The 15,407-nt window shown below is 57.7% G+C and overlaps 8 protein-coding genes across 8 annotated transcripts; 2 read left to right on the top strand and 6 right to left on the bottom strand.

Moving 5' to 3' along the window:
- Positions 1-497: 497 nt before the first annotated feature.
- On the top strand, positions 498-3,391 carry B0H64DRAFT_323700 (peptidase M24, structural domain-containing protein; the record flags this gene model as incomplete). The annotated part of the gene is made up of 6 exons (XM_062800622.1): positions 498-543; positions 596-1,017; positions 1,069-1,244; positions 1,835-2,062; positions 2,125-3,219; positions 3,292-3,391. 6 exons carry the CDS (start codon positions 498-500, stop codon positions 3,389-3,391), a joined length of 2,067 nt encoding a protein of 688 aa, XP_062658780.1.
- Positions 3,392-3,681: 290 nt separating this feature from the next.
- On the bottom strand, positions 3,682-4,080 carry B0H64DRAFT_441688 (uncharacterized protein; the record flags this gene model as incomplete). The annotated part of the gene is made up of 2 exons (XM_062806588.1): positions 3,682-3,803; positions 3,891-4,080. 2 exons carry the CDS (start codon positions 4,078-4,080, stop codon positions 3,682-3,684), a joined length of 312 nt encoding a protein of 103 aa, XP_062658779.1.
- A 714-nt stretch (positions 4,081-4,794) lies between these two features.
- B0H64DRAFT_321433 (cyclin-domain-containing protein) lies at positions 4,795-5,946 on the bottom strand (the record flags this gene model as incomplete). The annotated part of the gene is made up of 1 exon (XM_062800509.1): positions 4,795-5,946. The coding sequence occupies one exon, from the start codon at positions 5,944-5,946 to the stop codon at positions 4,795-4,797; it is 1,152 nt and encodes a 383-aa protein (XP_062658778.1).
- A 907-nt stretch (positions 5,947-6,853) lies between these two features.
- B0H64DRAFT_143381 (uncharacterized protein) lies at positions 6,854-7,778 on the bottom strand. The gene is made up of 2 exons (XM_062798308.1): positions 7,319-7,778; positions 6,854-7,253 (listed from the first exon to the last, which is right to left on the bottom strand). Exons 1-2 carry the CDS (start codon positions 7,549-7,551, stop codon positions 6,986-6,988), a joined length of 501 nt encoding a protein of 166 aa, XP_062658777.1. The 5' UTR covers positions 7,552-7,778; the 3' UTR covers positions 6,854-6,985.
- Positions 7,438-8,578, bottom strand: B0H64DRAFT_143367 (uncharacterized protein). Its single transcript, XM_062798307.1, has 3 exons — positions 8,383-8,578; positions 8,169-8,323; positions 7,438-7,979 (listed from the first exon to the last, which is right to left on the bottom strand). The coding sequence occupies exons 2-3, from the start codon at positions 8,212-8,214 to the stop codon at positions 7,624-7,626; spliced, it is 402 nt and encodes a 133-aa protein (XP_062658776.1). The 5' UTR covers positions 8,215-8,323; positions 8,383-8,578; the 3' UTR covers positions 7,438-7,623.
- A 100-nt stretch (positions 8,579-8,678) lies between these two features.
- B0H64DRAFT_474260 (uncharacterized protein) lies at positions 8,679-10,884 on the top strand. Its single transcript, XM_062808040.1, has 4 exons — positions 8,679-8,919; positions 8,977-9,501; positions 9,566-9,643; positions 9,720-10,884. Exons 1-4 carry the CDS (start codon positions 8,916-8,918, stop codon positions 10,586-10,588), a joined length of 1,476 nt encoding a protein of 491 aa, XP_062658775.1. The 5' UTR covers positions 8,679-8,915; the 3' UTR covers positions 10,589-10,884.
- Positions 10,885-11,121: 237 nt separating this feature from the next.
- On the bottom strand, positions 11,122-12,105 carry B0H64DRAFT_321444 (uncharacterized protein; the record flags this gene model as incomplete). Its single annotated transcript, XM_062800510.1, has 2 exons — positions 11,122-11,904; positions 11,926-12,105. The coding sequence occupies 2 exons, from the start codon at positions 12,103-12,105 to the stop codon at positions 11,122-11,124; spliced, it is 963 nt and encodes a 320-aa protein (XP_062658774.1).
- A 324-nt stretch (positions 12,106-12,429) lies between these two features.
- Positions 12,430-15,048, bottom strand: B0H64DRAFT_143349 (thiamine pyrophosphate enzyme, N-terminal TPP binding domain-containing protein). Its single transcript, XM_062798306.1, has 3 exons — positions 14,224-15,048; positions 12,811-14,152; positions 12,430-12,759 (listed from the first exon to the last, which is right to left on the bottom strand). The coding sequence occupies exons 1-3, from the start codon at positions 14,746-14,748 to the stop codon at positions 12,500-12,502; spliced, it is 2,127 nt and encodes a 708-aa protein (XP_062658773.1). The 5' UTR covers positions 14,749-15,048; the 3' UTR covers positions 12,430-12,499.
- Between the last annotated feature and the right edge of the window lie 359 nt (positions 15,049-15,407).

The following is a 15,407-nucleotide window of genomic DNA, read 5'->3' as shown; positions in this document are numbered from 1 at the left end:
ACCAAGCAACTCAATCGGCCGTCCTTGTGTTCCAGGAATAGCTCACCTTGGCAGATGCACCATCGTGGGAGCGGAGAGATTGGCGATCATGACCCGCCTGCCTCTCCTGTGCGGGTCATCCACCAAGTGTTGATCGAGTCGTCCAGCCTAACCGTCCCGAACGAGCTGAGCTTCACCCCCCGCAAACAGGGTCTCAGTTTGACCTTGCCAAGGAAGGCAACGATAAGCCGCCAAGGTATTGACCGATGAAGGAGCGCAGAATAGGGAGTGTTTGGTCTGCGGGAGAGTGCGCGTGGCATGTGAAGTGTGATTGAATGGTTCAAACCTGGTTGCTGGGGCACAGGGGGTGATTGGAATGGTGGCGTCCAGACCTGGGGAGCCAGGTCTATAAAAGAGACAGGCCTCCACAAGCTTAAACCACAATCTCAGTCCAGATCTCATCACCACCCGCGAAAATGCAGTTCAAGACCTTTCTCCTCCTAACGGCCACGGCCGCCATGGCCGCCGTCAACGAGCCATGCGTCGGCTCCGGCGGCAGAGCGGGTAACTCGCCCCCCCCAAGCCTAGTCCATACTAGACCATCGCTAACGTTCAGCAGGCGTGTGCATCTCCACCACCAGCTGCAAGTCCGCCGGGGGCGTGAGTATCTCCGGCGCGTGCCCCGCCGACGCCTCCAACATCAAGTGCTGCACCAAGGCATCCTGCGCCAACGGTAGCGCCGGTAACTGCCGGTGGCAGAGCGACTGCGGCGGCAAGTCGGTCTCGAACAAGTGCCCCGGCCCGTCCCAGATGAAGTGCTGCTCTTCGGGGACCACGGGTTTCGGCGGATACAAGGCACCCGCCTTCCCTGCCGTCGGCGCCTGCAAGTCGGTCGCCGTCAGCGGCGCGAAGAAGGTTGTCGCTGCTTGGAAGGGCCGCGTGAGGCAGATCTACTGCACCAGGGACTGTGCCTGCCCAGGAACGTCGGACCACTGCTGTGGCAAGGCCATTGACTTCATGTGCTCGGATGGCGGCGGTGTAAGTTTGTGTTGTTCAATGAAAGCAGGGCCAAATGCTGATACCATTCAGGTGCCTACCTCCTCCGGCCGTCAGATCGCCGAGTGGGTGATGAACAACCGCAGCACGCTCAAGCTCAAGTATGTTATTTGGGGCCAGCGCATCTGGAACCCCTCGGTCGACGGCGTCAAGCCCTGGACCAAGTGGCGTGCCATGGAGGACAGAGGCGACATCACCCAGAACCACTGGTAAGTCTCAAAGGTTTCGATGTGAAAATTGTAACCTTTGCTGACTAGATTCATCTAGGGATCACGTTCATGTCAGCTTCAAATAGAGTCGACAGGTGGATTCATGACCGTCAAAGGCTTTTGAACCGTCACTGAGAATGAGAATTATGAGGAAGCCCTCGGCTCTTGGGGATGGGTTATGAAGTTCCGAAATATCACCTATCGACTATCGTTTTCCAATTTGACCATGTCGCTTGGAACTGTGAATTTTAATTGACTTGTCATGTCATAAGAGGTATTTCGATCCTGACCGTGGATCATAAGTTGCTGAACTTGAAGTGCACGAAAGCAAATAATGGTGTGGAGTCGGCTGGTTTGTGTGACGAAACACAAATGGAACCTTCTTTCGCGTGGAAAGCTTCTGAGCTTCTCCAGCCGGTGGAAGCCGCGCCAAGAAATGCCCGGAAGGCTTGGCGCGGAGTCTTGCAGTCAGGCCCTTGCCGGAGCTGCCGTCTGCCCCGCCAGTGAGCTCCCACTCTGACGGCAAGCTCCTTCCCATATCGGCCGCTGCCCCTCATTCCTCCCATGCAAAACTTCACTTCTCTTTTCAGGATATTTCGGTCTCCCAGACTCTTCTCTCCAATACAGCGACGCGCCGTTAGCAGCTTCCGAACCATGGACTACGACACCATCTTGCAGGGTAAATACCCCGCCAAACAACACGCGAAGCGCGTTGTCGACTACATCCGCACCAAAGTGCCTGATGCGACGGGTGTCCTCTACCTCGAGAGTCGCATGACCAAGCTCCTCGAAGACAATGACGAGCCCGAGCCATTCCGGTATGGCGCCCCATGAGCCCCTCGCGCCCTTCTCCCCAGCTAAAACAAAACCAACCGCCCAGCCAGCGTCGCTTCTTCTACTACTTGACCGGCTGCCCCCTCGCCGACTCGTTCGTGGTCCACGACATGGACTCGGCCAAGACGATACTCTTCATCCCCCCCATCAACCCCGAGAGCGTCATCTGGTCTGGCCTGCCCGTATCCGCCGAGGAGGCCCTGCAGAAATACGACGTCGACGAGATCAAGTACACGACTGACATCAACGCCGAGCTAGCCCATGCTGGCGCTCAAAAGAGCAAGTCGACTGTCTTCGCCATCCCGGGCCAGGTCTCGGAGCACGTCACCTTCCTCGGATTCGACAACAAGAACTTTGCCGTGCTGAAGGAGGCTATCGAGGTCTCCCGGGTGGTCAAGGACGAGTTCGAGCTCGCCATGATGGCCAAGGCCAACGCTGTCAGCGCCGACGCCCACTTGGCCGTCATGAAGAAGGTCAAGCACGCCAAAAACGAACGTGAACTCGAAGCCGAGTTCATCGCCTCGTCCATCGCCGCCGGCGCGCCCAACCAGTCGTACCACGGCATCTTTGCCGCTGGCAGAGCCGCCGCCACGCTCCACTACGTGCACAACAACGCCCCTCTGGCTGGCAAGCTAAACCTGCTACTCGATGGTGGCGCGGAGTGGGACTGCTACGCCTCGGATATCACCCGGACGTTCCCTATCAACGGCAAGTTCACCAAGGAGAGCAGGGCGATTTACGATATTGTGCTCAAGATGCAGCTGGAAAGCATTGCGGCACTAAAGGAAGACGTTTTGTGGGATGACGTGCATCTGCTGGCCCACAAGATCGCCATCGACGGGTTGCTGGAACTGGGCATCCTGAAGGGCGACAAGGAGGAGATCCTGGCCAGCCGGACGAGCGTAGCCTTCTTCCCCCATGGTCTGGGACACTACCTCGGAATGGACACCCACGACACCGGAGGTAACCCCAACTACGCCGACGAGGACACCCTGTTCCGGTACCTCCGCGTCAGGGGGAAGGTGCCGGTAGGCAGTGTGGTGACGGTTGAGCCGGGCATTTACTTCTGCAGCTTCATCATCGAACCGTACCTGAAGAATCCGAAGCATTCCAAGTACATTGACGCCGAGGTTCTCGAGAAGTACTGGGACGTAGGGGGTGTTCGGTAAGTCAACCCATTAAGGGAGGGTTTATGGTTACTAACTTAGTGCAGCATTGAGGACAACCTCGTCATTACCAAGGGTGGGGCTGAGAACCTGACCACTACCCTCAAAGATCCGGATGAGATGGAGAGAATCATCTCCAGCAGCTAAATTTGGCCTACTTGATCCCATACCATTCTTTCTCACTGCCTTTGCAAAGTCGATTGTAAAGAGTGGAGTTATTGGCGGAACGGCGCCACCGGCGCAGCATCATCACCACCACCACTATCATCATCACTGCCCTACAGTGTAATCATCTAGGCTAGCTTCAGAAAGACGAGGAGACGACTAAATGAATATCTAACTTCAGGATCTGCCATTTGTTCCCCAAAACGTCCAAGCATTCACACCGCTAACGCCAATGATACCAATGTTACCAAACCGACAGCCTGTCGATAGCCTCACTTCTTCATGCCCATCATCTGCTCATCCGACGGCTCCGCATACGTACCCGGCGGCTTGGCCTTGCGCGTCCTATCCTTCATGATATTGCCCTTATCGATCGCCTCGCGCTCATCCTGCTCTGCAGCCGCAACAAACTTCATGTCAGCATCCGCACTCGTTCCGAATGTATCAGGTCAGTCGACTGCGAACTGGGGTGGCGACGTACCAAGCTGCTTATCAGAGTCCGCCCGGCCCGGTTGCATGGGGTCCGCCACGGGCGCGTCGTCGTCCACGACGGGGACGGCCTCGGTGCCACCTGTCTTGTAAGAGGGGTCGTTGACTTGGCCGGGCGGTGCCTCGCGCGGGAGGTTGGCGCCGAGCTTCTCGTCGGATTGGTATGGGGCTGCTTCGGTCATGGTTTTGTCTTTGGTTTCGGTGTGAGTGCTAATTGGTATGTATGTGGTTAATGCAGGGTGTGAGGTTGGTAGTTGGGTTAGCTTCGAGACGAGACGAAGCGTGGTTAGCGTGCGGTATAAAAGCTAAGGTATGTACAGCTGGACCCTGCTTTCTATGACGGCACGGTGGCGGGCAAATCATCGAAAGTCCAGGGATTGGTGACGTGTGTGGTAAACCGCCGTGATTCCAGCGGGTGACGTTATTGACTTTCTTCAGGGAGTCCCAGGGGTAATGGGCCCTACACAGCAATGATGTAGTGAGAAATATCTTTCTGCAATGTTCAGTGATTGGTTGGTACATTGTAGTAGTGTACGGATACCATTGCTTTTTGGCAGCGAGATATGTAGCGGCCCCAGTTGTGACGTTAAGTGCCTGGTGGAAGCGCTCGTGATAGGGTGGAGAGACATGGTGTTGAGACGACCATGATTTTACTCATTGCGGAGGACAAGGTCCGGGAAGGGAGTAAATGATAGGGCCCGATATGCCGAGGTCCGTATCGTTAATGTCCGGTATCAACACTCCGCGGGATTGGGTATTGTCCAGGGGTTAAGGAGAAAATACTCGTTGTTCGAAGTTGCCCCAGCATCAGCAAGTTTTACTGCTGTAAGAGCGGCTATATATATATGCAAGACAATGACGGTCAACATGAAACAAATTGGTATCACTTAAACGCTTCAAGCCTGCGCCTCCACCCCGTTCCCCGCTGGTGGTTGCTCCAGCTGCACAAACCCGCGGTCCTGCTGCCGCAACTCGTCCTCCAATACGCTCCAACACTCAGTACCCCTCCGCAACAACTCCCAATGTTGACTCAACATCGTCGCATCCACAGCCAGCTCAAAGCTAGTCAAGAAACAAAAACTTATCTCGAGTCTCGCCAGCTCCTTCTCCGTCACACCGCCGACGCGCGCAAAGCGCCCATGCGGATAGCTCAGGTCCTCCAGCGCCTTCATGGCGACCCGTAGGCCGGCCAGCAGCAGGCGGTGGGCGTTGCGCTTGGTCACGACGATGGCGCGCTCCAGCACGGCCAGGCGGTGGATGTAGAGCGACGTGGCCAGGTAGACGCCGGCCGACATGGGGCAGAAGTGGTGCACGCGGAGCAGGTACTCGGTGATGGAGATGGGCGGCGGGACGCGGCAGTAGAACTTGCGCGTGATGGCGCTGTGCTGCCGGTTGAGCGGCTGCGAATTCTCGCCTACGATGATGTACGGCACGAGCGGTTGCGGGGATTGCGACTGGGAGCCGCTGGAGGGGGGTGTCTGCGGTGCGGGGGGCCTCTGCGTTGCGAGGGGCGGCGCGGGTGCCGGCGCAGAGTGTGGTGCGCGCAGGTGTACTCCGTCAATGTCTTGTGCTTGTGATGGTGTTGTGCTTGACGGTTCCGCCGGTTCGGAGGCCGACTGCGCGTTTTGGAGGGGAGAGCGCCCTGGCAAGGGGGAGCTCGTCGCGCTCGCTCGTTGGGCGAGCCGCGCTAGGCTCCTTTCCGAGTTCGACCGTACAATGCTTATCTTCTCTGCGTCCATCCCCCTCATGTTCGGTATTGTTGGGCTCAGGGGCGGGGGCGTTGGGGGAATGTCTCCTGTCATGGTAACCAGCGCTTCGACCCCTGCACTAAGGAGCCTTAAGGCGGCTTGCGGAGAGACCTTGAATATGTCGTCGCTATGGTCTGCGACGGTCGGCGATGGCGCATGGTCGGAGGCTGTCGAGCCTTGCAGTTTTGGGTCGGCGGCTGGAACGGGCGGGGGCGGTGGGGAATGGACGGAATTCGAGTCGCTGCCGTTGCTATCGTCGCCACCCGACGTTGATGGTTCGGGCAGTTGTTCTTCGGCCATCTCGGAGGAAATGTCGCTGCTAGCGCATGGAGTTGGGAGAGATGGAAGCATCCGTGTTGGGATAGAAAGGTTGAAAGGCGGATCTGGCTGGCATGCGCTGGGAATTGTCGCGAGGGTTGTCTGTGCTTGCCGCCGAGTGGATGTTCGGCGGCACTTTAAGGACAGAGCGCGGCCTCGGGCCTCATCAAATTGGCCAAGCGTCTCCACGGTTTCGTGTCTCCGACAAGAACTCGACCCGATCTCATGGTCTCGCGTGTTCGACTGCTCTTTTTGAAGTCTCGTCTGGATCGCTAGGCAGGCGGGTGGGGTTGCGGCGGGTCAAGAGGGGCAAATTGGAGTGGGAAGTGGGGTCGTCCCATCCCTGACAAGGCGTGCCAGGCCGCCGGATTGAACCTTGTTGTGCGCCGCGCTTGAGGCGAGAGGTGAACCAAGCACTTCGCTTGTAAAGGTCGCTAGGTGGTGTTTTCTTCTACCGATTTGGCCAGATCTTTGATGAGTTTCCAAATGTCGTAGGCAAGGATCAAGGGCGGGGCATTTCTTTGGTGGTCGGTTGTGGTGACCCCTCATGGCCCGTGCTTCATCACTCAGGGAGGCATGTGGGAGGTTACCACGTTACTAAGCGACCAAAACTCGTTGGAAGTTCCCCAAAATCCCCAGCATTTCACGTGCACTTTGCCCAATCCCAATTTTGTGGCCGACTCGCCACTCTTCCACTGCAAGCGAGCACGGCGACCATCAATGATCTCCGGATTAATTTTCGCCATCAAATAACCTAACTATCCGGCCCTTGCGTGGCAAAATTACGACATGCGGTCAGAAGTCATGGTCAAGGGCGCGGCTCGGGAAACTGGCTGGGCTCGTCCGGGTCATTGATCTCAAAAGTCACAATAATGGGGGCTTAGGGAAATACTGCAGCAATTCGGGCGCAATCATCAAGGTAATTTAGGAAACGTTTCTTCACTTGTCACAATCACAGAACCAATAAGTCCGTCCGCCAGCCTGCCGATCTCCTCCCCTAGATCCGCCATCGGCCATGGCATCAAGGCCTCTGCCTTCTACAGAGTGCCGGAATGTCCCTCTTCTTGACTTTCATGCCATGTGCTTTTCTGAGATGCCGGACCATGTTGTCATCCCTGTTGGCGCCACTGTTACAACCCTCAACCGGGCAGCAGAGTGAAGAACCGGCCAGGTGAGCCTTCTCGTGTCTCTCTAACTCACGGCGTTGGGAGAAGCCTTTGTTCGGTTGGCCCCAGAGACAGCCAGGAGTAGTACATTTGTACGGAAGCGTGTGTCTTTTCGTGTGCATCCTGTTGCTGTCAGTCTTGCGGCTTGCTGGGTCTGAGCAAGGACTGGGCGGAGTGGAACAACGTACCGATAATCCCCGGGTCTGGGGCACCGCTTGGGATTCTGCTCACACCTGCCTTCTGTACAAACGATTGCGCCGTCCGGTTCGGTATAATGGCTCAGGGGAGGAGAAGATGGCGGCGAAGGACTCGGGCTTGACGCTTGGTCTGCAAGCATTGTTGAAGGAAAGTTCGTCTCGGTCGATGGAAAGCAAAGTTCAGTTTCGGCTGACATCTGTCCAGCGGACAGCCCAGCACACATAGAGAAACCGTACTGCAACACCTGAGTAGTCTGGGGTGGGCTCGCCACATATTGCAGCAACGAGCTCGCCGCCTAAGAGCGCGTAACTTGGTTTTCAATATGCGCTGAGGCCGTCTGGGCCTCGTCGTACACCGCATTGGGGGCGTAATTTGCCGGGACGAACGGGGCGTTAAAAGACGTTTCGGGCAGGGTCCGGATATCGGGCGAGCTCGGCTCCATCATGGCCTGGGAGACGTCTTCTGCGGGAGGAATCGCCGCGTGCCCCTCCCAATACGGACCCGTGTTCCCACCGAGCCACTCCGTCTCATCACACAGCGTGGAGCCCTGGTGCTGGTCCGTTTCATCAGTGAGGCCTACGGTTGCGCTGGACGCCCCCGCGACGATGGTCTCTCGCGGATCGACCGTCGGTTGGCTTTCGATGCTGTGACCTTGACATCCATGTCAGTTCAGGAAACCCCGAGACAGCTGATGGGGCCAATCTTACGGTAGAGAGCCAGTCCGGGATCGATAAATGGGCCAAGCTCCGACGTCAAACCGGGTGTGTCACATTCTTTTCTCGTCAGACCCATCGGGAACGTTTTTAAATAGCACCTAGCGAACACCAGACGTTTACTTACCCCGAAGTCCCTCCCCATAGTACCATTCATCGTCCTCGGAAGCCATCGTTGGCGCTGCTCACTCGTCCAGGAGAAGGTCTAGGGCTCCAAGGTACGCCGTGGAAAGCGAAAGGGCCCGCCAAGTTCCCACCGGCGGAAGAAAACACGGTCGTATGCTTGCGGTTTAAGAATGGGCCATGTACCAAAAACGCAGAGACAGAGATCTGGGGCTTACGGGACGTGCAAGGCCAGGTAATCTGGCGCCCACAGCAAAAGGTCCGACCCTGGATCCGTGAGGCCCAGCGTGGCGCTCCGCCTCCGTTGGGCAGATTTGTGGAGCGATACCAACAGCCTCCAAGGCATCCAATAAGAATAAAGGTTAGCTGCAAGAAGGTCTATAACATATGCGCGGTTACGGTATGGTCTCAGGGTTGCGTCGCACAGGATCCTCTGGCGCCATGGTATTGGTTAACGGCGGACCACGCGGCCCCAACAAATCCATCTCTTGGGAGCTGATTGACAAGAGTCGTAAATTCTTGTAGGCCTCCTGCATGGTCCCCATGTAATCCAGGCATCCAGAGCTGGCATCAACAGCTCGCCTAGCATCCGTCCCGCCCTCGATGTAATGTCCGTACATGACATGTCCCCTTGTGTCGTTCCGTTTGTCACTTTCGTTTTGGCCGCACTTCCAAGTGGTTTCCTTTCCCTTGCCCACCGAGGTGGATAAACTAAACTTGCAAAAGGGAGCGGGTCAGTACGGACGACACTATGGGTAAGCCGTCCTTGTTCCCGATCTTCGCTTCTGACACGAGCTGAGGCCCCTTTGTAGCGGTTCTAGACTTCCCTGGCAAACGTGAGCCACTCAATAAAAACCAGCAAAGCACGCTACGGTGCCAGTTCTACCCTCCCCTCATTCTTCTCGAGACCCTGAACGATGTTTGTCCTCGAGGATCACGCCGACAGCCGTCCGACGCACCCCCGAGTGACCACCAATCCCCAGAGGAAAGGTTCAAAACGCTGGTTAACAAGCTGGCCCATATATGCGATTATGAGCCCGGGGGTAACACGGTCTCCGCACTCGCCGTCATCATACAGAATGGTCGACTGTGTTATGTTTTGGCGTCTAACCACAGGGGCACCGGTGCCATGAGAAACGCCCGAGCCGGGTTGCAGGCGGTTCTCGACATTCTCAAGGCCAGCGTCGAGAAAAGGACGGACGACTCGGATGAGGTCATGGCAAAACGTCTGATGCGGGAGATCTTGATTTGGAACAATGTCCGTGTCAGAGCTTACCTCACCTCGTTGGAGAAAGAGCTGAAGAACTGCGTGGGGAAGTGTGACACCACCGAGCAAGGTATGGCCCAGAAAGTCTCGCTGGGATTTTCCCATACATCTTATTGATGCCGACCAACCAACAGGGAAAAGTGCGAAAGAAGAACTGGAAAGGTTGGCGGCCTTTCTTCCAGACGTACGCGACGGCCAGAAAAGTGATGCTTGTGAGCCCGTCACCACCCACCGAGTCGAAAGCTTGCTCGACGCTGCCGTTACGGACGAAGTCTTACGAAACTACAGATATCGAAGCCACTATGAAATGTATTACCGAGATTCAGACATCCCGAAAGACGCGCCTACCCACATGGAGGTATATCGAGGCGGCCGCGGTTGCTGACGACGCCATGGCCAAAGGGGGCTGTTGGTCCGCCCTCCAGCACAGCGCGGGACGACTTCTCGCATACCAGTACGCTGTACAGACGCTCGTGCATGCCAGTCACCTGTGGGCCGAGACAGACCTCTTCCGCGACTTTGACATCGAGACTGTCCGTTCGAGTGACTCGTATCCGGCGACGGCGCTGAAGTTCAACCGCGAGACTGTCGAGGACATCCTTAACCGCACTCCCAACGCGGGAAAGGCACAGAAGAAAGCTTACAGGCAGCACGCGGCGGAGCTCCAGGTTTATGAACTGAACGCGAAGCTAGAGCAGCAATTGGCCGATAAACGAGAGCCCATTGTCCACGCAGAGATGCTCCTGCACCACTGGCTGTCACGGACCGAAGGCGGCACACAGCCGCACCGCTTCTTCCGTGGCTGGCAATACATCGGGACGAGCAAACCGATATGCCAACTCTGTAAAGAGTACTTTGCCGTCATCTCTACGCCAGTCCTCTTCCGCTCAGGACACCCCAACACGTACCTGAACTGGAGACTGCCTGACATTTACGTCGAGAACAATGACCCAGTAGCTGTCGACCATGCAAAGGTGGAATGGAACAACACGCTGGTCGAGATGCAGAAACGCATCTACACGGCGTTGGTGCGCGTCTTGCAGGACAAGGTGTCGGGCAAGAAACCCAACGACTCCAACACGTACACGGACCGGATCACGACGGGCGATCCCAATTATGTCGCCAACTGGCTGGGGCAGATGCGGATTGATAGTTAGATCAAGAATACGGTGGGCGTCTGGGGATGGAGTTGTCATTGTTGGGTAGTGCTTTTCTCAAGTTCCAGTGCTGCCGGTCCATGTTGATGCTATTCACACTTCACGCCCCCTTTCCATCTCAAGCAGCAGTACCACCACCGTTCTTCATCCAAGGCGCCTTCCTCAGCGCCTCGGCCTGCACCGCAAACACAGGCTCCGTCAGTTTTACTAGCGTCTCACCGAACTCCTCCAACACCGCTGTGCACTCCTCTTCCCAGGCAGCCGCCCTCCCATCATCCTCGCCACCATCCCGACCCACACATTGATCACCCTTCCACTTCCCGCCAACTTCCCCCTCCCCCTCACCACCCCCGAAACCTCCACCACCCTCACCACCACCCCCCTCAACCCCCCCAAACGTCGCCCCCCACCACTGCCCCCTCCACCCCCTAACAACCTCCCCCGCCCTCTCCACCGCAACCCCCCTCGCCACCAAATAAAACGACGACCGCGTGCGATGCGCCCGCCGCGGCTTATACACCACCACCCCCTCGTCAGCCAGACCAGCCAGAGTATGAATCAGGCGCACTGAGTCCCAGGCATCCGCTTTGTGGAGGAGTATGACGAGGGTGCCGGCGGGGCGGAGGCGGGTGAGGGCGAGGGTGAGTTGGGATGTTAGGAGGCGGGTTGGTTCGGTTAGGTGGCGGTCTGTGGTTTTGTTGGAGGATTAGTTGGGGTTGGGTTAGGGGATTGGACGGTGAGATGAGTAAGGGGGGAGGAATAAGGGGTGGGAGGCAGGGGCGGAGGTGTCCGGAAGGAGGGAACGTACACTCGGCGCGCTCATGGGTGCGCAGGACTTGGCCGTCGCAAAAAACGAGGTCGAACTTTTGGTCGAGGAAGGGGCGGTAGGCTGAGAAAGAGCCGGCGTCGGGGTGTGAGGCTGGGATCCTGGACAGCGGGGTGCCCATCTCGGCGGCGAGGAGGGTGATGTCCCGGAAGGTGACGTAAATGTCGGCGTTGGGATCGGTGTGGGACCAGTTGCGGAGCAGCATCTCGTGGCCGCCCAGCGTGCGTGGCAGGCTGATGCCGCGGAGGAGGGCCGACGGGTTACGGTGGAGGGCCGCCGCTGCGAAGCCGCCGGGGGCCATGCAAAGGTCTAGGATGGCGGGGCGGGTATCGGCGTCGTGGTCAATGGTGAGCGCAGAGGTAGCCTTGTCGAGCTCGAGACCGATATCACGCATTAGGTTGAAGAAGCTGAGCTTTGTTTTGGCGTCGGCGTAGTCGGCGCGTTGGCGTTGCTGTTGGAAATGGGTATCTCCATCTTTGCTTTCCCAGCCCTAATAGCTGCTGTTAGCCACAGTATAAAACCAAAGGCAGGGAAATGGTCGACTCGCCTGTCTCTGGAGCTCCCGAAGCTCGCGGTAGACAGGGAGACGTTCGAGGAGGTACTCCTGGATGATCGTCTTGGGCGTTGTTTTCGGTGTGAGACCAACACGCGGGGTTTCGCTGGCGGGTTGGGGCGGAGATGCGTCGGCCATGGCTTCCCTGTTGAGGAATATCCAAATCAAGTAGGTATCGAAAGGAAGGATTGTAGTTTGGCTTGGTGTCAGATCATGACGTGGAAGCCACCCTTTTGTACACAAGTCCGCGCTTTAAACCGAAATGCCAAAAAGCAACATCTCCATCCCATGGGGCGTTACACAAGTAGGAGGATACGTGCGCCGTAGGCCTCGCGAGAATTCCGAGGCTGTCGTTTGTCGTTGGCTCAGACTCTTCTCGTTGGCGGACACCGAGCGGAGGCGGTCCAAGTTGGAGGCGGTACGGTACATACACGCGGCAGCAGCAAACGGACAGCCTCCACACGCAGTAAATGTGGTTGTTTGCTCCTCAAATTTAATGCTGACACCCATGCGGGAACATACATACATGCGCTTAGCAGCCCATGGCAACCTTGCAGTCAAGCACAGCGGTCTGGCCCCCCTTCACCACCTCGATGGCCTCCTTGAGTACCCGTTCCAAGTCAGCTGCCTTGTCCACCCGCACAGCGTGTATGTCGCCACCAGAGGCGGCCTTCGCGATGCCCGCATAATCCGGGGCGGGGTCGAACGAGATGTTGATCTCCTCGTTGCTCGCCTGCGAACCCAGCCCTTCGGGATGGACGAGCAGCAGAGACTTGCGCGGCGCATTCCAGCCTACAATTGTTAGCGGGTGCTACACCACAACGTGGATATGACGTGACTTACCTTTGTTGTTTAGCACAATGGTCAAGATGGGGATATTGTACCGCTTCGCGATCCAATACACGCTGCCCGGCACCGAAAAGAGGAAGCTGCCGTCACCAACGATTTGCACCACAAACTTGCCCTTCCCACCCTTGAGCTGCGCCTCGTGGTCTGTCGCCAGCTTGATACCGAGGGCGCCGCCACCCGACCAGCCGAGGCCGCCGCCGCCGCAGTTGATCCACTGCCCGGGAAGCTTGGGCTGCAGGCTATCGTGAACAAACAAGGTGTTGGTGACGGCCTCAACGGCCCAGATAGTATCCTCCGGGCACAAGTCCTTCAGCTTCGCGCAAAGGTGGCTCGTGCCGAACTCGCCGTTCTCGAGCGGCTGGGATCGCACCGCGATGGTTTCCAGACGCTTCTTGTGTGATTCTTGCAGGGCCGTCCACCGCTTGTCGCTCTCGGCGCCCGTGACTTGGGCCTTCAACCCCTCGTCCGACTTCAGCAGCGCCATGATTTGCTCAACACTCGTGAGCCCATCGACGCGGTACCGGTGCTGGGCGGGGATGTAGTGCAGGGGCATGACCTGCTTCAGGGGGTCGACGTCGATGTGGAAGATCTTGGCGTCGGCTTTCGGCTTGCATTGCGTCGTGATCCAGGGGACGTCACAGTCGAGCACGACAATGGTATCGGCCGTCGTGACCGCGCTTTCGACGCCAAACCTGAGACCCAACCACGCCGGGTGGTCGGACGGGAAGCACATATCGCTACCGCCCGTGTCCAGCACCCTCAACCCCTTGACAGTGTTTGCCAGCTCCACCAGCGCGGCGGGCATAGCCTGGTTCCGGCCACCATAGCCCGTCACCACCAACGGCTCCTTCGCACCGGCCAGCGCCTCAGCAATCTTGCGCACGGCAGAACGCGGCAGCCCGCCCAGCTCCACAGGCTCCCACTGGTCCTGCTGGATCTGGTAGGGCTCGATCTCCATCTCCATAACCTCACGCGAACCACACAAATAAACCGGCCCTTGCGGACCGGAGCGCGCAAACTGCAGGGCGCGGTTGACCATCTGCTTGACGTTGACGCCCGTCTTGAGCTCGGCGGCGTAGCGGCAGTACTGGGCGACGATCTGCTTCTGGTCGGGCACGTCCTGGATCCAGTGGATGAACTCAGTGCGCGACCCGCGCAGCTCGCCCTCCTGCGTGATGGGCGAGATGCCCGCGAAGACGAGCACGGGCGCCCGCCCCGCGCTCGCGTTGTGCACCGCCGCGCCCAGCCCCTGCGTGCCCACGTCCACGTGCACGATGACGGCTTGGGGTTTGTTGGTCAGGCGTGCGTAGCCGTCGGCCATGGACATGGCGACCATCTACATCCTGAGTTAGCCGGGGGGTGGGGGGGAGGGGGGGAGTGAAAATTGGAAGGGAAAAAAACACCCACCTCATTGGGGCAGGTGATGATGCGGGGAAACTGCCCCTTCTTCTCGCGTGCGCCCTTGACCATAGCCTCGATGATACTGGGATGGTCGGAGCCGAGGTTGACAAAGACATGTTCCACACCGGCGTCCCATAGCGCCTCGAAGAAGGCGAAAGATGTGGTGTACATCTTGGGATTGTTGGTTGCAGATGTGGACGACCAACGGGTTTGTGAGATGGCGGTGGTGGGGTAGTAGGAGGACGAGGAGGAGGAAGTGATGATGTTGGTGTTGGTGTTGGTGGTGGTCAAGGGGCTTGGCGAAAGCAGAGGAATGGATGTTGAACGTGGAAGAGTAGTATTGTTCCCGGGATTTATCGTATTGCTTGGTGCACTCCCGTCGTTGGGCCGGGCGGAGGATGAGATGAACCGGCGCGCTCCAGAACGGTTAATCCCGGTCACGGCTGCCGCGGCGGCATGACGACGGTGTCCCTGAAGGACTCGACTGGCAGTGGTTGCCCGGGGTGGGGTTGCCCGGAGCAGGGGTGGCATCGCGGCAAATGGGAATTGGGATGGGATGCGGGGAGAGAGATACCCGACAGCCGGATCTGGATGCTTTGGGGCAGGTTCTCCAGTGGTGGTCCCGTGCAAAGGTAAAGCCGATAACTCTGGAAGCCAAGAGCTGGCGGTCGTTTCCCCTGGCTGTATTTTAAAGGTTAGAGGTCGTCTCTTGGTCCCGTGCTCTGTAAGTTTCCCGGGGAAAGAGTGGAAGATGTGGAGTTTGAGAGATGTATGGATGTACCTGGCAGTGGAGATAGGTATTCCAAATCCTCAAAATGAGGTGGCTTCCCAATGTGATGTTGGTCAAACAAAACCAACACAAAGGAAGCAGGCGCTGGCCATTGGCTCCCCGTATTTATTGGGCGGTCATTGCCGGTGTAAGTGGTCTCGGCTTAAGGCCCTCATTCCCTGTCGTATTTGTCTCCTGATGACGGCACGGACGTCAAGTGACCCTGATCCCCTGAAATTGAGTTACCGAACACTGCGCTACGTCCGGGGCCAGTCCAACCATCGCTGCGCTTGCTTGCCAACAGATACCTGGCTGCTGGCTTATCAGTTCAAGAGCCGCAGCTGGTTGTTGCTGGTTGGTTCCCGGGTATCGATGTCTTCACCTTGACCTCCGCCTCCGCATTCCCCGCATATCACAACTG

The sequence above is a fragment of the Chaetomium fimeti genome, assembly GCF_033439085.1.
Source record: "Chaetomium fimeti strain CBS 168.71 chromosome Unknown B0H64scaffold_4, whole genome shotgun sequence".
NCBI classification, from domain to species: Eukaryota; Fungi; Ascomycota; class Sordariomycetes; order Sordariales; family Chaetomiaceae; genus Chaetomium; species Chaetomium fimeti.
The sequence above is the reverse complement of the archived record's forward strand: the minus strand, read 5'-3'. Positions and strand labels throughout refer to the sequence as shown.